General features: G+C 38.5%; 1 protein-coding gene across 3 annotated transcripts in view; it reads left to right on the top strand.

The window, feature by feature from the left end:
* The window catches only part of HECW1 (HECT, C2 and WW domain containing E3 ubiquitin protein ligase 1), a 186,562-nt gene that overhangs the window by 22,737 nt on the left and 141,307 nt on the right, over window positions 1-22,518 (top strand). For all 3 annotated transcript variants that reach the window (XM_065939400.1, XM_065939401.1, XM_065939402.1), the window contains exon 3: window positions 8,623-8,792. In XM_065939400.1, the coding sequence (XP_065795472.1) occupies window positions 8,623-8,792 (170 nt within the window). The remainder of the gene's footprint in view (window positions 1-8,622; window positions 8,793-22,518) is intronic.

Genomic DNA, 22,518 nt, shown 5'->3' with positions numbered 1-22,518 from the left:
ATCAGAACTTTATGCCCTTTAAAAAGTTAACTGAAAATGGATCACAGACCTAAGTGTAAACCACAAAACTATAAAACTCCTAGAAGATAACATAGGAGAAAGCCTAAGTGACCTTCGGTAGGGTAATGCTTTTTTAGATACAACACAAAAGGCATAATGCATGAAAGAAAAAAATCATAAAATGGACTTCATTAAAGTTAAAAACTTCTCTGCACAAGACAATGTCAAGGAAATGAGAAGACAAGCCACAAACTCAGAGAAAATATTTGAAAGACACATCTGATAAAGTACAGTTAATTCAAAATATACAAAGAACTCTTAAAACTCAACAATATGAAAACAACCCAATTGAAAAATGGGTCAGAGATCTTCTGATCTTATCAGATATCTTACCAAAGAAGCTATACTGATGGCAAATATTCATATGAAAAGGTGCTCCACATCATATGTCACTCAGTTCAGTTCAGTCACTCAGTCGTGTCCAACTCTTTGTGAGTCCACAAACTGCAGCACGCCAGGCCTCCCTGTCCATCACCAACTCCCGGAGTCCACCCAAACCCATGTCCATTGAATCGGTGATGCCATCCAACCATCTCATCCTCTGTGGTCCCCTTCTCCTGCCTCAGTCTTTCCCAGCATCAGGGTCTTTTCAAATGAGTAAGCTCTTTGCATCAGGTGTCCACAGTATTGGAGTTTCAGCTTCAGCATCAATGCTTCCAATGAACACCCAGGACTGATCTCCTTTAGGATGGACTGGTTGAATCTCCTTGCTGTCCAAGGGACTCTCAAGAGTCTTCTCCAACACCACAGTTCAAAAGCATCAATTCTTTGGCATTCAGCTTTCTTTATAGTCCAACTCTCACATCCATACATGACTACTGGAAAAACCATAGCCTTGACTAGACAGACCTTTGTCAACAAAGTAATGTCTCTGCTTTTTAATATGCTGTCTAGGTTGGTCATAACTTTCCTCCCAAGGAGTAATCATTTTTAATTTCATGGCTGCAGTCACCATCTGCAGTGATTTTGGAGCCCAGAAAAATAAAGTCAGCCACTGTTTACACTGTTTCCCCATCTATTTGCCATGAAGTGATGGGACCAGATGCCATGATTTTAGTTTTCTGAATGTTGAGCTTTAAGCCAACTTTCTCATTCTCCTCCTTCACTTTCATCAAGAGGCTCTTTAGTTCTTCACTTTCTGCCATAAGGGTGGTGTCATCTGCATATCTGAGGTTATTGATATTTCTCCCAACAATCTTGATTCCAATTGTGCTTCCTCCAGCCCAGTGTTTCTCATGATGTACTCTGCATATAAGTTAAATAAGTAGGGTGACAATATACAGCCTTGACGTCCTCCTTTTCCTATTTGGAACCAGTCTGTTGTTCCATGTCCAGTTCTAACTGTTGCTTCCTGACCTGCATACAGATTTCTCAAGAGGCAGGTCAGATAGTCTGGTATTCCCATCTCTTTCAGAATTTTCCACAGTTTATTGTGATCCACACAGTCAAAGGCTTTGGCATAGTCAATAAAGCAGAAATAGATGTTTTTCTGGAACTCTCTTGCTTTTTCAATGATCCAGCAGATGTCATTAGGGAAATGCAAATTAAAATGAGATACTACTGTGTACCTATTGGAATGACCAAAATCCAGAACACTGAAAACACTAAATACTGGCAAAGATGTGGAGCAAAAGGAACTCACATTTATTGCTGGTAGGAATGCAAATGGTACAGACACTCTTAAACACATTTTGGTAGTTTCTTTCAAAACTAAACATACTCTTACTACATGATCCCATGATCACATTGCTTGGCAATTACCCAAATGGAATAAGTTCCATGCAAAAACCTAACACAGATGTCTATGGCAGCTTTATTTAGATTGCCAAAACTTGGAAGCAATCAAGAGGTCTTTCAGTAGATGAATGGATAAATAAACTGTAGTACATTCAGATAACGGAATATTATTCAGTGCTAAAAAGAAATGAGCTATCAAGCCGTGAAAAGACACGAGGAATCTTGAATGCATATTACTCATTGAAAAAAGCCAATCTGGAAAGGCTTCATACTATGTAAATCCAACTATGTCACATTCTAGAAAAGGTAAAACTATGAAGATGCTAGAAACATCAGTGATTCTAGGAGATGAGGGGAGGAGAGATGAACAGGTGGGGCACAGGATTTTTAGGGCAGTGAAAATACTCTGAGAGAGTAATGATGGATACATGTGATAATGCATTTGTCAATGCCCATTGATTGTATACTGCCAAGAGTGAATCCTAATGTAAATTATGGATTTGGGGAAGAAAGGTAAAGTGTCTCTCAACTGTGATGATGGTGTGTCAATCTAGGCTCATCAATTGTAACCAATGCACCGCTCTAGTAGGAGATGTTGCGAATGGGGGTCGGGGGCTATGCATGTGTGGAGCAGGCAGTATGTGGGAAAATCTATGTATTTCCTTTTGATTTTGCTATTAATCTACAACTACTCTAAAAGAAAGTAAGTCTTTAAAAAGCCCACTGTCATCAACAGAATGTGTCTGTCAGTTTGTTTTTTAAAGAAAAAAACTCAATAATTTGTATTACTAGGACAGAAAACTGACAACTCCTGATTTGTTATTCTTATGTTCCCATTGAAATGCTTGATAACTAGCAATTATTTATATAAACCTTCAGAAACAGTAGAAACCAGGAAAACTACTGTCTGTAAGAAATAAAGAATTTTCACTAGCCAGAACTCACTAAAATCCTAAAGTCTACAAGGATGCCATTCAGGATAGACAGCATGGGACTGTGGAAAGAGACAAAATCTCCATTCATTGGTTCCCATTTTGGCTCTGCCATGCAGACATGGACTCATAGACTGACCAGAGGAAATGAAACCACTCCACTACCATCACCAGTTTGATTCAAAAAGCTACTTTCTAAGGATCAGGATTGGTTCATTTCCTATGGCCCCCAATATATCATTTTTCTTACAGTTATCTCAAGGCAAAAATTGCCAGCAATGAAATGTGACTGGAGGTGTAAAATGAGCAACTAAAGAAGCAAGCCTGGAATGGTAGTGGAGATATAATAGTTTGTAATTGAATATGTATGTGTTTACCTCACTGTCAAGGAAAAGTAAATACTGCTATCATGATAAATTCCATGCCTCAAAGAAAGCTAAAAAGGTCATCAAATCTATAACTAAGCAAAACCTACAAATTATCAAAGAAGTTAACTAGATGCTAGTCATCTCTAGGTATAAAAGTGGGGATGAGGATTCTAATAGCAGCCCATTGAACAACCAAACTAACTAAAAATGGACAATACCAGGGCTATACACAACTTACTCATGGACTTAAAAAATGTGTGGATAATGGATTCTATCTTAAAAAGAAAAAGTTGAAGGACATAACACTCAAGAGGATGAAGGAAGTATTTTGTCACAAATATCTACTGAAGAGAAGTAAAGGGTATATCACTTGTCTGCTTGTACACTCTATAAAGCACAAGAAAGTGCAGAATCTATCAAGTAAAAAGTCTAGGATGAAGAAAAATGATAAGGGAGATCTCTGAGGTTCTTTGAAGCTAAAAAAAAAGTCAAGTGTAATTTGTTTCCTATTGCTGCTGTAACAAATTACCATAAAGTTAGTGGCTTGAAGCAACACACACATATTCATACAGTTCTGGAGATCAGAAATCCAAAATGAATCTTAAGGGAAGAAAATCAAGGTATCAACAGGCAGGGCTGGTTCCCTTCTGGGATCTCCTAGGAAGAATATGCTCATCTCTTCCAGATTCTAAAGTCTGTTATGCATGTTTTGGCTCACGGCTGTATCACTCCAGTCTCTGGTTCTGCTGTCACATCACTTTCTTCTCATTTACTCCTCCTTCCTCCACTTTATAAGGGCTCTTATAATTACACTGGATCTCTCCATCTCAATAAAGATTCTTCAGCATGTCTGCAAAGTCCCTTCTACTGTGTAAGGTGACATATTCACAGGTTCCAGGGATTAGGTCATAGTCATCTGTGTGAGACCATTTTTCTGTCTATTATAGTGAAGAAGAGATTTAAAATAAATTCTGAAAGGTACAGTCATAGAATTCAAAGTGAGCTTTGAGAGATTTTAGAAAGCAGTGAAGAGCATACTCACCACTACATCATTAGAATCAATGATACGGTAGACCGACTTGAGATTCTCTCATCAGAAATATAGAAGGGCCAGACTTTAAAAAATAAGGAAGTAAAAAGATGGATGACAAATACAGAGCTATACATAGATAATGGATGTTTCTGATGAAGAGATCTGAACAAATAATAGTAGCAGAAAGATTTCTTGAGCTGGATATAATTTTGCATCTTTAAATTTGATTATCATGTACTAAAAAAAAAAGTATGTGCAGAGAGCAACGTCTAGACAAATACCTTTTTTTTTTTAACGAAATTTTCAAATGCAAACAGAGCAGCCATCTGAGTGGAAAAAGCATGATACAAAAGAATAAACCTCATGTTAATTTCAGACTTGTCTTCTAATACAGAACTCTAAAATCATGGAGCAAAGGCTACAGAGCTTTAAGGGTAGCATGCTTTAGCTGAAGATTGCTGTGCCTACCAGATTGTCATTTATGTGAGAAGGCAAGAGAAACACATCCTCAGGTTTGCAAGGGCTCAAAGAGCTTCATCCTTGCATCTTACCTAAGAGTAATATGTGAATATCCACTCCAGTATACAGAGAGATTAAAAAAAAAAAAAACCTCAAGAACTGGAGATACTGCATTTAATTGGACTGCTTTTCTTTTTAGGATATAAAATGAGAAATAAGCAGAAACAGAGATCATAGAAAATTTCAAGGATACAGTAGACATGGCAAAGCAAGATTGTTGATGCAAATGTTTTACTTTTCAAATCTGTTTATACATTCAGTTTTTACCACTTCTTGGTGGTAATAAATTTCCTATATAACTATTATCCCTTTAATTTCAAAGAATTAACCCTGCAACCTCAACAAATTACAAATGCAAATGAAGGATTTTTTCCCCACAAGTATTATAGACAATTTAAACATTCAAAATTACCACAGAGTCAAATAATATTAATACCATATACTCTTAAGAATTACATATACAAAATATTCTAAAAGACATGGGACTAGACATTTTATTATATAATCCAGGCAAAAGAAAAAATTTAGGACAAATGTTTGTATATACAGTATGGTCTCAACTATGCAAATTAGTGAAAGACAATAAAGAAAAAATCTAGCAATGGCTGCAACTAGGCAGTACAATTTGAAATAATTTTTAAGTTGTTTCTTTTCCTTCTGTATTCAAAAATGTTACAATAAGTGTGTATCATGTTTATCATCAGAACAAAAAACTAATACAGGAAAAATGGAGGAAAATTAAATATTCTCCCATTAATATACCCTTTACTTTTGGAAAATCATAAAACTCTGTGTGTTATTGTACACATCCATTCCAAAAATCTCAGAGTTGGAGAAATTGAGACCTGAAAATGTTACATCCATTTTCTAAAGTTATAAAGTTCAGCAGTGAGTGTTTCAGAACTAAAATCGAAATATACTGACTCCCAGCCAAGCACTGTTTAAACTCCTAATTAGCTCTTTAATACAGCAGTTTTCAAACATTTTACTCTGTGAAACACATATTTTAATAAGTATACAAATTGAACTTAAACTATAAAAGCTCACTGGAGGACATGAAATGAGGCATGAAAATATGAAGAAACATAATGCTGAGTATAAAGTTCCCATTTCTCCCAAAATTAATCTATAAATTTAGTACAATTCTGATCAAAATCCCAATTCTTTGGAGGCAGCTTTTAAAAAAATTAATAAGATTAATCTGGAAGAATAAATGTATGAGTGGTAAAGAAAGATGTTTTCTTTTGGACAAAAAGCAAGAACAATGAAGCATGACTAGACTTATCAGTTATCAAAAATGTGGTAAAGATGTATTATGCAGATTTAGAAAAGTTGTTTGATGGAAGAGAATTTTTTCAAAAGAACCATTTATACATAACAATTTGACCCTTGCCAAAGTTGAAATTTTTATAAAAAGGTAGTATCACACAGACTTTGGAATCAAAGAGGCAGGTTCAAATTTCATTTCTGACATTGACCAACTGTAAAAACCTGGTCAAGTTACTTAACTCAGAAGCCTCTATACTTTCTTCCTCAAACTAGTGATACAATAACTACTTTGTAGAGTTTGTGGTTAGGATTAAATAAGATTATGCATTTAAAGGGCATAGAATGGTCCCCAGAATTTAGTAACTAATCAATAAATGGCCAGCAGTAGTGGTGGAGGTGATGAAGGCGATGATAGTCATATTATTTTATGGTGAATAAATCTGTATGTCTATCACATTCTCGGCCATTGTCCCCAGTACCACCCCCCAGAAATGGTGATTCACTAGGACAACTCATGAGTATTGTTATACTCATGACTATAAAACATTAAAAAGAGAAAAAGCAAATTGCAAAGGAAAAAGGTACCTAGGATGAAATCTGGAAGAAATCAGGTGCAAATTTCCATGAGTCCTCTCCCACTGGAGTCATATAGTTTGGGTTTATTTTCCCCAGGAACAAGTTATGATAAAAATATGAATTATTATATATCAAAAATTTTTTAGTCACTCAGTCTGACTTATTAGTCATTTTAGTCTGACTCTTTGCGACCCCATGGACTGTAGCCCACCAGGCTCCTCTGTCTATGGAATTCTCCAGGCAGCATACTGGAGTGGGTTGCCATACCCTTCTCCAGAGGATTGTCCTGATCCAGGGATCAAAACCAGGTCTCCCACACTACAGGCAGATTCTTTACCTTCTGAGCCACCAGGGAAACAAGGAAGCTCAATAAAGATTCAGAGCCCATGGTTTTCACTGGGGGCTGCTCATGTGGCCAGATTCCTCCTAGACCTACCAAAATTCCAGACTCCCAGAGGAAAGCTGGTGTTCAGTGTAAACAAGGTAGTTTGCACAAACACTTGGGGCACAGAGATTAGATGAATTCTTATCAGTTCTGAGATGTGAGAACCCCCCAGACACTAGCGAAAGATCAGCCCTACAAACAGATGTTTCTAAGCAGAGAAGACTCAGGTTGTCACACATTTCTATGGGTGATACCCGAGTTTTGCAAGCTTCTGTGATGTTTGTATTTTCTAACCTTTATTCCACCCTACAGCAGTATATTATAATGCCAGAGTGGAAGAACAGTTTTGTTACAGAGATTGCCTTGAATCAATTCAAAGTATAGTTTAGCTAAATTCACATGAAAGCTTCTGTACTTTTTTCCATCAGTGACAAATTCCTCCAAACACCTCACAACTTATACCATACTTGAGAATCAATCCAATATATTTTTACCTTTTTCTTTCACTTATATGGTTGGATGGCATCACTGACTTGATGGACATGAGTTTGAGCAAACTCCAGAAGCTAGTGACGGACAGAGAATCCTGGAGTGCTGCAGTCCATGGGGTCACAATGAGTTAAACATGACTGAGTTGAACTTCTGTACTTTTTTCCATCAGTGACAAATTCCTCCAAACACCTCACAACTTATACCATACTTGAGAATCAATCCAATGTATTTTTAACTGTTTCGTTTACTTATGTAAAAGTAGGAACAATTTTTTGGAAAATACTTTAATAATACAAAATTTTTAATTATATTTTTGGTATTATAAATTTATTTCCAATAAATATAAGATGATTTCAGATTGTCGCAGAACAGCGATAAACTGCTATCACCTCTCTCTCCCCCATACACACAGCATGAAATTATACATGATCAGATACTTTCAATTACAGGGAACAGCTCAGTTTTCAAAGCCTTTCCTCCTGACAGCATGGTCTCTCCTCAGAACTCTCCTCACTGAGGTACATTAGCTCCATGGAGGCCATGATTTTTTTCTTTCCTCCAGTGCCCCTGCTCTTCACTCTTTTAATCTTTATCTTTCTCTTTTTTCTCCTAATTCTCTCTTTCCTTACTCAGTGAAGATCCTATTTACTGTGAGACTAGAGCCTTTGTTTTTCTGTCTCCACTTTGAGGAAGAATTTTCACCTAGACCCACTGAACTTTCCAAGATGGATTTCCTCCCTCAGTGTACACGCAGGTTTCCTGAGGTAACCCTCAGTCTCATCCCAACCTGCCTGAGGAGCACCAGAAGTCCAAACCAGAAAGGGTCAACAGTCCTCTCTTGAAAAGCATAGTGACCACAATGCCAGTATTGATTTGTTACAGGCAGTTCTAACCAAACCAATTTAATATACGTCAGTAAATGTTCCATGTAATGGATTCTGGAGACACATCAGTCCGTATTTTGTATGAGGTGAAAAATGGTGGTTCAAGATTGAAAATCTTTTCCGTGTTTCAGATGGACTCTTCTCCTTGTATAAAACCTACTATAATCTTTCGGGCCTTCCCTGGTGGCTCAGACAGTAAAGAATCTGCCTACAATGTGGGAGACCTGGGTTTGATCCCTGAGTCAGGAAGATCTTCTGGAGAAGGGAATGGCTACCCACTCCAGTATTCTTGCCTGGAGAATTCCATGGACAGATAATCTTTAACCTTGCTAAAACACATAAAATTAAACTATCCTCTATTTTATAGATTTCCAGGCCATGGGGTTGAAGAAAGGGATGTTTTTCAACCCAGACCCTTACCTGAAGATTTCTATTCAGCCTGGGAAGCACAGCATCTTTCCTGCCCTCCCCCACCACGGACAGGAGAGGCGATCCAAAATCATTGGCAACACTGTGAACCCCATCTGGCAGGCCGAGGTGAGTTCCCAGGCCCTGAAAAAGGGGCTTAAGTGAAAAAGCGAAGTGACTGACCATAAGCTCACGTGCTACTCCCTCCCTTCTTGGAGCCCCAAACTCTTCTGCTAAGTTCATGGTTCTCTTGGTCCTAGAAGGGGGCCACGTTCTCTTTGGGTTATAACTCCTAGGGATTTTTTTTTAAGTGGGTGAAATGTAGTTTTTTAATATTTATTTTATTTTAATTTTTATTGGAGTATAGTTGATTTACATTGTTGTGTTATAGCAAAGTGAATCAAGTATATAGCAAGAATATAGCAAAGTGATTCAGTTATACATATATCCACTCTTTTTTAGATTCTTTTTCCATGCAGGCCATTAGAGTATTGAGTAGAGTTCCCTGTGGTAAACAGTAAGTCCTTATTAGTTATCTGTTTTACATATAGTAGTGTGTATATCCCAATCTCCCAGGTTATTCCTCTGCCCTTACCCCCTGGTAACCATAAATTTGTTTTATATGTCTGTGACTCTGTTTCTGTTTTGTAGATAAGCTCATTCATCCATGTTGCTGCAAATGGCATTATTTCATTCTTTTTTATGTCTGAGTAATACTATACTGTATGCATGTAACACATTTTCTTTATTCATTACTCTCTTGATGGGCATTTAAGTTGTTTCCATGTCTTGGTGGGTACTGGAACCAGTCCCCCAACAAATGAGGGGACAACTGTAATAGCCTCTTCATCTGATTCTGAGCCTGCACCAGAACACCCTCTCTCTGCCTTTGTGTGGGAGTAGGAAGAAATGCATTTGATCCAAGCATTCTTACACACTTCCCACACATGTGGTCCTTAAGTGAGAGTGACAAATTTAAACTGTGTCTGTCCGGACCAGTTCCAAAGATTCTGACACTGTCAGGTTCCTGGGACAGGTAAAACAAGCCCTAGAACAACACTGGGGTTGCATACTATTTGATTTAAATAGGTATAAATTTAAATAGATTTAAATAGTTCACACCATCTTCCTGGTTTGCACAGTGCTAGGCACCTTGCTGGAGCTTTGAATAGTTTGTTTCATCTGATGAAGGTGATTTTCTTCTCCTACATGTGTCTCCTCTGCCAGCTGGGAGCGAGGAGGTTCCTCAACTAGGCCTCATCTGGCTCAGCCTCCCACTGATTAGGTCTTGTCTGAGAGAACTAGCAGGAAGTTATCACCCCCACTGACTGCCTAGCTCCCTTCTTTAGCTTGACGGGATAATATGCAAACTGCGTGGCTTAAGGAACAGGGAGGCTTAGGACATGAAAGTGCCACAGTATAATGTAGGAGTTAAAAGTATAGCTTTGCAGTGACACAGACCTTGGTTCAAATCCCAGCTTGGCCAGTTATTAGTTGTATAACTTTGAGAAATCAGTTATCCTCAATCTGAGCATCAGATTTTCCTTATCAGACTGGTGTTGATGGATCCTAGGCACTCACTTTGGGCAAGATTCTTCTTTTATTCTTCAAAGTAGATCATCTCTGATGCAGAACTTTCAAGCATCCTTGACAAGAAAGTGTAGATATTTAGGGACAAAGATTTTTCATTTTCTGTTTCCTAGGCTTAATTAGGCTTTATAGGGGCTTCCCAAGTGGCGCAGTGATAAAGAATCCACCTGCCAACATAGGAGACCCAAGAGACTTGGGTTTGAGTCTGGGGTCGGGAAGACCCCCTGAAGTTGGAAATGGCAACCCACTTCAATATTCTTGTCTGGAAAATTCCATGAATAGAGGAACCTGGTAGGCTACAATCCATGGGGTCACAGAGAGTAGGACATGTCTGAGCACCGCACACGCTTTGTAGAAGGTGACCATCAGGGAAATAGAGTTGCATTTGAACTTCTTACTACTTTGGTTATCAATAGACTGAAAGCACTCATAGTGCCACTCGCATGGAGTCATGAATCTTAAATTATTTGTTCCTACATTCCTGGCTATTCTTGGCAGTTATTTATGGACTTCTCACTGCATTCCTGGGAATACAAGATGCCACAGAAATTTATAGCACATGAAAAGAAAAAAGCCTCTTTCTTCTGAAGAACTTTAGAGCAGCTTGTACTAAGACTTTTAGTCATAAAGGTATTATAAGTCTCAAAGAGCATTTATAAAATCCAGCACCATCAGAATATGTTTTGGCTAAAAATGTCAACTAGATTCACTTTAGGTTCTGAAACTATTTCTGAATCTTTAGTTCAGATTTATTTTGCTCTGCAAGGACATAGCAGACTCTCACTCTTCCTCTGCTCTTGACCTACTCGGGTCTTTCCAGCATGCTGTGGCAAAGGTTTGCATCCCGAAATAAGTTCTACCACATGTCTCCCTCACAAGGCTCAGAGGGAGCTTGTTTCATTTGCTTTCTCAAGTTAACCAGCAGAGTAACTGGCTGAGCTGTGATTTAAAACAGTGTGATTTGTGGTACTGCAAAGCTATATTTTCAAAGCCTCTACATGAGCCTAGAGTGCCCAGTGCTCAAATGTGGATGTCTTAGGCCCATTGGAGGCCTTCAATGACCCAGCCTTGTTTACCACTTGTGTCATTTAGGGATGCCTCTGGCTCTGAACTAGAGAAAGCCTGGCCAGCTGTGATATTTCTCACAAACAGGAAGTCCAGAGGGAGGTGTGCAGGCCACGCAGCTACTGAGCACGGCCCCCAGGGACCCGAGCTCTCTGGGTATTCCTACTATACCTCAGCAGATGGCTCTCCTCTTCCTGTCTGATAGCTTCAAAGCCAAGTCCCAGGTAGGGACAAAGCAAAACAAAAAAAAAAAGAAACTTTCTTCTTGAAAGGCTTTCACTTTTTATCCTGTAGGAGACGCCCTTTTCAGCAAAAGCCCTATTAACTGTCACAGGACCTCACCTGTTTGGGAAGATCTAATGTTTCACTTCCCCACCTCCAGCAGGGAGGGCAGGGGAAGAGACAGTGAACATGGGTGCTGAATAAACTGGCTTATCGTGTCCGCAATGTGCTTCAGTTGTACTTCCAGCACCTTTCACCTCTGACTCTGCACTGAAGTCACTCTCAGTGGCTGCTTTCACATGACTACATAAATTGTGTCTCTGCTTACATCTGCCTAAAATGTACATCCTCAACTAATGCAACCAGTGACTCCCACTTATACACAGATTCTCAACTAAAATACCACCTCCGCCTGGTGCCCTCTCCTAGGCCTCAGAAGGAAAATGCTCCATCCTCTGCTCCTTTGTCCAGACTTCTACCAGAGTATCTTTTATTTGCACAGCTGTCTTCTTCATGAGACTTTGAGCTCCTCAAGGAAAGAAATCCTGTCCAATTTATCTTGATACCTCCAGTTCCCAGAGCCTAATCCTGGTAGTTTCTATAAGGCTTACTATGCCAAGCCATGTTCTAAATGTGTTATTTAATTAACTCATTTCATCCTCGTAACAACCCTCTAAGATGTACCATTGTAATCCCCATTGAAAGATGAAGAACTCAAGACACAGAGAAATTAAGTGATTTTCCTAAGATCATACAGCTGGTAAATGACAGAACCAGAAGTTGAACCAGTTCAGAGCCTGATATTGATCAGTTTTGTGCATAGGTGGTTGTGAATAAATTCTGGAGAAAGTATCTACAGCTTGTATCAGATACTCAGAATGACCATTATATGTCCTCTTATTTTAGGTGGAAAAAATCAGTTGACATCGACAGCATTGAGTGATAAGGCCAAAGTCAATTATCAAAAGCTTTAACTGTTCTTTCCAGCTAATCGTATGAATGCCTACTTCTGGAGAATAAGTTTGAAGGATAAATGAATTTTTTAATATGGGGAAAGCAAGGTGAAATTCTCATGGTTGATTATTCATTCATTTAAGAAATATTTATTGTGCATCTACTCTGTAATAGAGGTTGAAGTGGCAGGAAGGACACAAAAACGATTGATAGATAAGACCCCACAAGCACATGGAAGGGAACAATACAGTGAAATAAATATCCTAATCACAGTGTAGACAGAATGCTGCAAAGCACTGAGGGAAGACCTCACAGAGGCTACACTCTTGGACTTGGGTCTTGACAAGTGGTAGGACATTTTGGGGGAGAGGGAGGGCATTCCAGGTGCATATGCAAAAGTACCAAGACATCCACAGACACTTAGGGGGCAGGTCAGAAATGTCTCATGGGTAGCTTGTGGTATGCACAGACGTGAGATGGCAGCTGGGCTGGGTTTACTTTAATCACACACATTGCGTGGTTTCCTGATTTCCTTACAAATGAAAACTAATGTTGGCTTCTGGGTCTCACATTGCAACCCATGGTGAGTGAAATGAAGATTCCTTGCTCCTACTGGATTTATGCAAATCAGTAAATCTCTATGCAAGAAGGTAAATGAGGACCAAGTGTCCTACTTTCTGTATTTGCTGATTAACATTCCAGCGATGTTCAGTGAGAAATAATTGATGTTGCTTACAGTAAAGAGCAAGAATACCCTGTAACATGTAGTTTAAATGCTAAATTTATTTCTATGATTAATGTTTCATTAAAGTCTTATGTGATTTTTTCAAATTTATGCAAGTTCAAACTTGAAACATATTTTTGCTGATTAAAACCTACTAAATCTTAGAAAAATTAAAGTTACAATCAGAATTTTTAAATGAGGGAAAATGGAGAGAAATAGATATTAAATTTAATGCAAACTAAAAAAATTAAAATGAAGACTTCCAAGTTGATTGATTTATCTCCTTTTTTTTATTATTACTGTAATTAGAAACTTTTTTTCACCCTGGGAACACTCTCCTTGATTTTTAGGTCTGTTTACTTTCCAAGATGGATATAATGAGCATTTTTAAGATTATAGCTTCACAGAGAAGTTAAACAGAAACAGCAGCAACTAATGAGTTTTGGGTTATCTGTTCAGCATGCTTATATACAGAGTATAATTCTACCTCTAAATAAAACAAGGAATTCCTAAAAGTGGAGTCTCAGAAATATCAAGCAGGTTGAGCAGATATTAAAATTGGGCCTGGGGCCCTGGTGTATATTCATCTCCACCCAGTCTCTCTGCTTCTACTTGCAAAGTTGGGTTAATTAATCCCCTTACTACTCCAGTCTAGTCACAAGATTAGAGGATTAGAAGCCAAGGAATATTAAAGTTTCCCTGGTGCTCCGATGCTAAAGCGTTTGCCTATAATGCGGGAGACCAGGGCTGTGATCCTTGGGTCGGAAAGATCCTCTGGAGAAGGAAGTGGCAACCCCCTCCAGTACTCTTGCCCAGAAAATCCCATGGACAGAGGATTGCGGTAAGCTATAGTCCATGGGGTCACAAGGAGTCGGACATGACTGAGCTACTTCACGTTCACTTTCTTTCTTTTCAACCTGAAGGAAACGCCATCTCATAATATGACGTGTCTGGTGGAGTAGAGCTGCCTTAGATTTCTGTGCTCCAGGAAGGCCTCTCTGAATTGCTGTCATGTGAACTGAGAAGCCAAACATATGAAGAACTGGTTGGATGTGCATCTCAGACAGAGGAAACAGCCAGTGTGAAGTCCTGGGCATAACGAGCTTGCATGTCTAAACAGCAAGAAGGTCACTGTAACAAGAGGATGTCAGTTGTGGAAGGGATAGGGTCGGGTATAAGATGAAGTGTCAGAGAGAGGCAGGGAAGTGATTGGGATTGTAAATGTGGTAAGAAGTCACTGGAGGAGGGAAGCATCTGATTAAAATTTTATAAAGATTGTCCCGCTTTTATGCAGACAATGTGTGGAATAGATTATAAAGAGACTGAGGTGAAAGCAGTTGATTGTGCTTCTGGCTCTCATGGACACACTGTCACAAAACAATGAGAAAAGCCAGTTAAAAGACAAAAATTAAAAAGTGGTGATGACCTATGAGAATGGTTAAAACAATTAGAACTTACATGGTTAAGATCCTGGAGAGAAAGGAATTGCAAGTGAGCCAACTTTCTGCTACTACCTTTTTTTTTTATCTTTGTTGTTTTTTTTTCCCCCCTTTATTTTTATTAGTTGAAAGCTAATTACTTTACAATACTGTAGTGGTTTTTGCCATACATTGACATGAATCAGCCATGAATTTACATGTGTTCCCCATCCTGAACCCCCCTCCCACCTCCCTCCCCATCCCATCCCTCTGGGTCAGCCCAGTGCACCAGCCCTGAGCACTTGTCTCATGCATCCAGCCTGGACTGGCGATCTGTTTCACACTTGATAATATACATGTTTCAATGCTGTTCTCTCAGATCATCCCACCCTCGCCTTCTGCCATAGAGTCCAAAAGTCTGTTCTATACATCTGTGTCTCTTTTCTGTCTTGCATATAGGTGCTAATACTTTTTAAAAGAGGAGTAAGGTAGGCAAAAAGCTACTGAAGGTTTAAGAGGAGTTTGATGTAATCTCATGGTACTGAAAAGACAAACTAGGAGTTCTGGATCCTCCAAGGAGGAGGTGACCTAGAAAACCCCAGATTCTTAGGTGGACTCTGGCTGGCTAAGTATATGATCTGTGTGTGCTCAGTTGCTCAGTTGTGTCTGATTCTTTGCAACTGGGACCCACTAGGCACCTCTGTCATGGGGATTCTCCAGGCAGGAATACTGGAGTGGGTTGTCATGCCTCCCTCCAAGGGATCTTCCCAAGTCAGGGACCGAACCTAGGTCTCTCCCATTGCAGGTGGATTCTTTACTGACTGGGCCACTAGTGAAGCCCAAGAATACTGGAGAGGGCCTCCTATCCCTTCTCTAGGGGATCTTTCTGACCCAGGAATTGAACCAGGGTCTCCTGCATTGTAGGCATATTCTTTACCAGCTGAGCTACCAGGGAAGCCCATAAGTATATGATCAGGGCCAACCTATGGTAGAAAACTTGAAGACAGCTCAAACAACTCAGTCAGTCTCTGATTAAATAAAATAATTTGAACCCAGTAACAATAAAAACAGACACAAGGAGGCTTATTATTGGAGTTTTTTAGACATAGATTTTAAGTACTTTGTATATGTTTTCAAGCTTAAAAAGCTAGACATAGACAATAAAAAGATAAATATAAAATGTCCACTGCCTTGAAAATTAAGCAAAAAATACTCCTTAAAAATCTATGAGTCAAAGAAGAAATCACAACAAAACCTATTTTAAAAAATATTTTGAACTTATTATTTAAGTAATAATGAGCATAGGACATATCTAAACTTGCAGGATGCAGCTTAATTAGAAAAGAACTGAATATCAGTGTTCTGAGTTCACATATGAATAAGCTACAAAATTAAGAGCAAATCAAACAAAAAGAGAGCAGAGGGAAGTATACTAGTATAATGAAGACAAATGCAAAAATCACTGAATTAGAAGACAAATGCATAACATAGAAAATTAACAAAAATCAAAATGTAGTGTTCTTATATTTATTTAAAAATAAGTGTATATTATAGTGTTTATGCTAATAAATTTAAATGGAAAATTCCTAGAGCAATATATCTTACTAAACTTACACAACAATAAATAGAAATGCTGAATAGTCTATTAAGGAACTTGAGTATGTAATTTAAAAACCCTTCCACAAGGAAATTTCTAAGACTAGAATTGTCACTGTTGAAATCTCCCAGACATTTACTGAAATAACAATAATCTTGTACAAATTCTTCCAAAGAAAAGAAATTTGTTTTATGAGGCAAACTTGTTTTATACAACCAACAAAACTTTGATACCAAAATCTTACAAGGTCAATACAAGAAAGGCAAATTACATTCCAAACTCTCATGAAAATCTGTGCAATTATCCTAAACAAAACATTGGCTAATTGAATCCAGAAACATAAAAAGGCTAATACTTTACCAAATTGTGTTTATTCTAAGAATACTAAAAGCTCAAATTGATGTAGCAGTTTTTCTCTGGCACCAGTGAGTGTTGCCATCATTTGCTGAACTCCAGCTGAACAAGAAAGGGAGTAACTAGTACTCTCTGTTATGATTTGTACTAGGCTTCCTACAAATCTGACAATCATAAAACACCCAGGAAGCAATTAGACACAAAACTTGTTCACAGGAGTGTGCCACCATTACCAGAAGTTCACATAATTTGTAGTTCATGAACTTCCCTCCAGTGTCTGGTATATATCTACATAGGACTTCAAAAAGATCTCCAGTTCCTGATCACTGCTGTTGATTTCTTGTTCAGAGTCATGAAGCTGTATGCTCTCCACCATGTGTAACAATTGTACCAAATGATATCTAGTTAGGAAAATTGCATAGGGATAATGTGCTTAAAATCTCCCATAATGGTAAATATTTAAGTATCTAACAAAACAACAAAAATCTTCCTGTTACTGGTAATTATGAGTATCAGAATTTTTTTGTGAAGTATCTAACTGCAAACATAAAAGCAGTGCACAGATTCAGGGTTTGGCATTATAAGGGTTTTTTTTTTTTAATTTTTAATCCTCCTTTCAAGATTATTTTTATCTTTATTATCTTTATTAGGAAATAACTTATATACATAAATACAATTTATTACATACGAGTGAAAAAACTGCATTTATTTAAAACTGTTTAAGTCATGACAATTTTGTGTATGTGGTAGTCACTCAGTTATGTCCAACTCTTGTGACCTCATGGAGTGTAGCCCATTAGCCTCCTCTGTCCATGAGATTCTCCAGGCAAAAGTACTGAAGTGGGTAGCCATTCACTTCTCGAAGGAATCTTCCCAACCCAGGGATTGAATTCTGGTCTCCTGCATTGCAAGGCAGATTCTTTACCATCTGAGACACCAAGGAAGCCCAGTTTGTTCTTTTTACTGCAAGTACCATTCAATTGTATGGCCATGCCACATATTGTTTATACACTTACCTGCTGATAGACATTCAGATTGTTTCCAGATATTGATTATTGTAAGCTGCTATGAATATGCAGGTACAAGTCTTCTTTCTCTCAAGAAATACCTAGAAGTGGACTGGTTGGATCATTTTAGTGGGTGAAAACTGCCAAAAAGTTTTCAGTGTGGTTGCACCAGTTCATATTCCCACTAGTAGTGTTTGAGAGTTCCAGTTATTCTGTGTCCTCATAAACACTTGGTATTCTTTCTTAATTTTAGCTATTCTAGTAGATGTTAAATGGTAACTTAATGTGGTTTTACTTTGCATTTCTGTGATGATTAATGGTGTTGAGCATCTTTTCATCTGCTTATTGGCCGTCTGTACATCTTCTTTTGAGAGTTATGTGGAGATATCTAACTTAGGTTTGAGAGTTCTTTATATATTCTGATTCAAGTTCTTTGCCACATACTTATTTTACAAATATTTTCTCCCAGTCTATGGCTTGCATTTTTATTAATACTATGCTTTAAAGATGAAATATTTTATATTTTTATGATGCCCAGTTTATCAGGTAATTTTCTCTTGATTCATGTTTTCTGTATTCTATCTAAATCTACCCAAGTTAACAAGGATAACTATTAAGTTTTCTCCTAGGAGTTCTATAATTTTCATTCTGTTCAGTCATGTCCAACTCTTTGTGACCCCATGGACTGCAGCACATCAGGCTTCCCTGTCCAATACCAACTCCCAGAGCTTGCTCAAATTCATGTCTATCGAGTAATGGATGCCATCCAACCATCTCATCCTCGGTCGTCCCCTTCTCCTCCTGCCTTCAATCTTTCCCAGCATCTGGGTCTTTTCCAGTGAGTCAGTTCTTTACATCAGGTGGCCAAATCATTAGAGCTTCAGCTTGAGCATCAGTCCCTCCAATGAATATTCAGGACTGATTTCCTTTAGGGTTGACTGGTTGTATCTCCTTGCAGTCCAAGGGACTCTCAAGAGTCTTCTCCAACACCACAGTTCAAAAGCATCAATTCTTCAGCATTCAGTTTCTTTATGGTCCAACTTTCACATCCACACATGACTACTGGAAAAACAACAACTTTGACTATATGGACTTTTGTCAATAAAGTAATGTCTCTGATTTTTAATATGCTGTCTAGGTTGGTCATAACTTTTCTTCCAAGGAACGAGTATCTTTTAATTTCATGGCTGCAGTCATCATCTGCAGTGATATTGTAGTCCCCCCAAAATAAAGTCTGTCACTGTTTCTATTGTTTCCACATCTATTTGCCATGAAGTGATGGAACCAGATGCCATGATCTTAGTTTTCTGAATGTTGAGTTTTATGCCAACTTTTTCACTCTCCTCTTTCACTTTCATCAAGAGACTCTTTAGTTCTTCACTTTCTGCCATAAGGGTGGTGTCATCTGCATATCTGTGGTTATTGATACTTCTCCTGGCAATCTTGATTGTAGCTTGTGTTTCATCCAGCCTGGCCTTTTGGATGATGTACTCTGCATATAAGTTAAAAACAGCCTAAACTTACTCCTTTCCCAATTTTGAACCAGGCCATTGTTCCATGTCCCATTCTAACTGTTGCTTCTTGACCTGCATACAGATTTCTCAGGAGGCAGGTAAAGTGGTCTGGTATTCCCATCTCTTTAAGAATTTTCCACAGTTTGTTGTGATCCACACAGTCAAAAGCATTGGCATAGTCATTAAAGCAGAAGTAGATGTTTTTCTAGAATTCACTTGCTTTTTCTGTGGTCCAATGGATGTTTGATTTTTTGATCTCTGGTTCCTCTACCTTTTCTAAATCCAGCTTGAACATCTGGAAGTTCATGAATCACGTACTGTTGAAGCCTAGCTTGGAGAATTTTGAGCATTACTTAGCTAGCGTGTGAGATGAGTACAATTGTGCGGTAATTTGAACATTCTTTGACATTGCCTTTCTTTGGGATTGGAATGAAAACTGACCTTTTCCAGTCCTGTGGCCACTGCTGAGTTTTCCAAATGTGCTGGCATATTGAGTGCAGCACTTTCACAGCATCATCTTTTAGGATTTGAAATACTTTAGCTGGAATTCCATCACCTCTACTAGCTTTGTTCATAGTTGATGCTTCCTAAGGCCCACTTGACTTTGCATTCCAGGATGTCTGGCTCTAGGTGAGTGATCACACCATCGTGGTTATCTGGGTCATGATGATCTTTTTTGTATAGTTTCTCTATGTATTCTTGCCACCTCTTCTTAATATCTTCTGCTTCTGTTAGGTTCGTACCATTTCTGTCCTTTATTGTGTCCACCTTTGCATGATGTGTTCCCTTGGTATCTCTAATATTCTTGAAGCGATCTCTAGTCTTTCCCATTCTATTCTTTTCTTCTATTTCTTTGCACTGATCACTGAAGAAGGCTGTCTTATCTCTCCTTGTATTCTTTGGAACTCTGCATTCAGATGGGTATATCTTTCCTTTTCTCCTTTGCCTCTCACTTCTCGTTTTTTCTCAGTCATTTGTAAGACCTCCTCAGACAGCCGTTTTACCTTTTTGCATTTCTTTTTCATGGGAATGGTTTTGGTCACTGCCGCCTGTACAGTGTTACGAATGTCCATCCATAGTTCTTCAGGCACTCTGTCTATCAGATCTAATCCCTTGAATCTATCTGTCACTTCCACTGTATAATTGTAAGGGATTTGATTTAATTCATACCTGAATGGTCTAGTGGTTTTCCCCACTTTCTTCAATTTAAATCTGAATTTGGCAATAAGGAGATCATGATCTAAGCCACAGTCAGCTACCAGTCTTGTTTTTGTTGACTGTATAGAGCTTATCCACCTTTGGTGGCAAAGAATATAATCAAACTGATTTCCGTGTTGACCATCTGGTGATGTCCACGTGTAGAGTCTTCTCTTGTGTTGTTGGAAGAGGGTGTTTGCTATGACCAGTGTGTTCTCTTGGCAAAACTCTATTAGCCTTTGCCCTGCTTCATTTTGTACTCCATGGTCAAAATTGCCTATTTTTCCAGGTATCCTTGACTTCCTACTTTTGTATTCAAGTCTCCTATGATGAAAAGGACATCTTTTTAGGGTATTAGCTCTAGCAGGTCTTGTAGGTCATCATGGAACCATTCAACATCAGCTTCTTCGGCATTATTGGTTGGGGCATAGACTTGGATTACTGTGATTTTGAATGGTTTGCCTTGGAAGTGAGTAGAGATCATTCTGTCATTTTTGAGATTGCACCCAAGTACTGCATTTTGGACTCTTTAGTTGACTCTAAGGGCTACACCATTTCTTCCAAGGAATTCTTGCCCGCCGTAGTAGATATAATGGTCATCTGAGTTAAATTTGTCCATTCTGGCCCATTTTAATTCACTGATTCCTAAAATGTCGATGTTCACTCATCATCTCCTGTTTGACTGCTTCCAGTTTATCTTGATTCATGGATTTAATATTCCAGGTTCCTGTGAAATATTGTTCTTTACAGCATTCGATTTTACTTCCATCACCAGTCACATCCACAGCTGGGCATTGTTTCTGCTTGGCTCAGCCTCTTCTTTCTTTCTGGAACTATTTCTCCACTCTTATCCAGTAGTATATTGGGCACCTACCAACCTGGGGAGTTCATTTTTCAGTGTCCTATCTTTTTGCCTTTTCATACTGTCCCTGGGGTTCTCAAGGCAAGAATACTAAAGAGGTTTGCCATTCACTTCTCCAGGGAGCACGTTTTTGTCAGAACTCTCCACCATTACCTGTCCATCTTGGATGGCCCTACATAGCATGGCTCATAGTTTCATTCAGTTAGACAAGGCTGTGATCCAAGTGATCATTTTGGTTAGTTTTCAGTTTTATAGTTTTAACTTTTTAAAATATGCTTCTTGGATCCATTTCCAGTTAATTTTTATATATGATGTGAAGTAAAGATTGATCTTCATTTCTTCCACATGGATGTTGAGTAGTTCCAGTACCTTTTGCTGAAAAGACTTTTCTGCTTCCTGTACTGTGTTGGTACCCATGTCATATTTCAGTTGAACAAATATGTGTGGGTCTGTTTCTGGGCTCTCTATTTCATACCATTGAGCAATCTGTCTTTCTTTTTACCTTTGTGACTTTAACTTGATTACTGTACCTTTCTGGTAAATCTTGAAACCAGTAGAAAAAGTCTTTCAACTTTGTTTATATATATATATATTATATATATATATTTTTAATATATATAATATATATATAATTTTATTTATTTATTTATTGACTCTTCTGGGTCTTTCTTGTGCAGATTTTTTCTCTAGTTGTAGTGTGACAGCTTCTCATTGTGGTGGCTTCTCTTGTTGCAGAGCACAGGCTCTAGGGCATGTGGGCTTTAGTAGTTGTGGCTCACGGACTCTAGAACACAGGCTCAATAGTTGTGATGCACGGGCTTGGTTGCTTTGTGGAATGCGGGATCTCCCAGGGCAGGGATTGAAAATGTGTATCCTGCATTGGCAGGTGTTTTCTTTATCACTGAGCCACCAGCAAAGCCCTTGTTCTTCATTATAAAATTTGTTTCAGCAACTTGCAGTTTCTGGTTCCACATGTAAGAAGCTTAGAAGTTTCCAGTCCATCCTAATAGGTGAAAATCTGAACAGACTGAAAAATCAACCTAGATTTAAAATAGAGGGGAGGACACAGAGTGAACTGTGGTACCCAAGATAAGAGAGATAGACTGCCAAATACAGGGAGTCATGACTTACCAGAGCAGAGACTCTTGGCAGAAACCTACCATATGAAGCAGCGATGAATTGTTGAAGGTCCAATATGCACCATTCTGACAGTTTAAAAACTCCAGAAGAATCCAGCTGTAGGGTGGACCCCACAACATTGTAATATTTATCTCCACGAGCTTGACCAGGTTCTCACAGTAAATATCAGAGAAAAAATTCCCCTCATGCTTCCAGCAAGGGGAGGGGACAA

Source organism: Muntiacus reevesi, chromosome 6, assembly GCF_963930625.1.
Source record: "Muntiacus reevesi chromosome 6, mMunRee1.1, whole genome shotgun sequence".
NCBI classification, from domain to species: domain Eukaryota; kingdom Metazoa; phylum Chordata; class Mammalia; order Artiodactyla; family Cervidae; genus Muntiacus; species Muntiacus reevesi.
The sequence above is the reverse complement of the archived record's forward strand: the minus strand, read 5'-3'. Positions and strand labels throughout refer to the sequence as shown.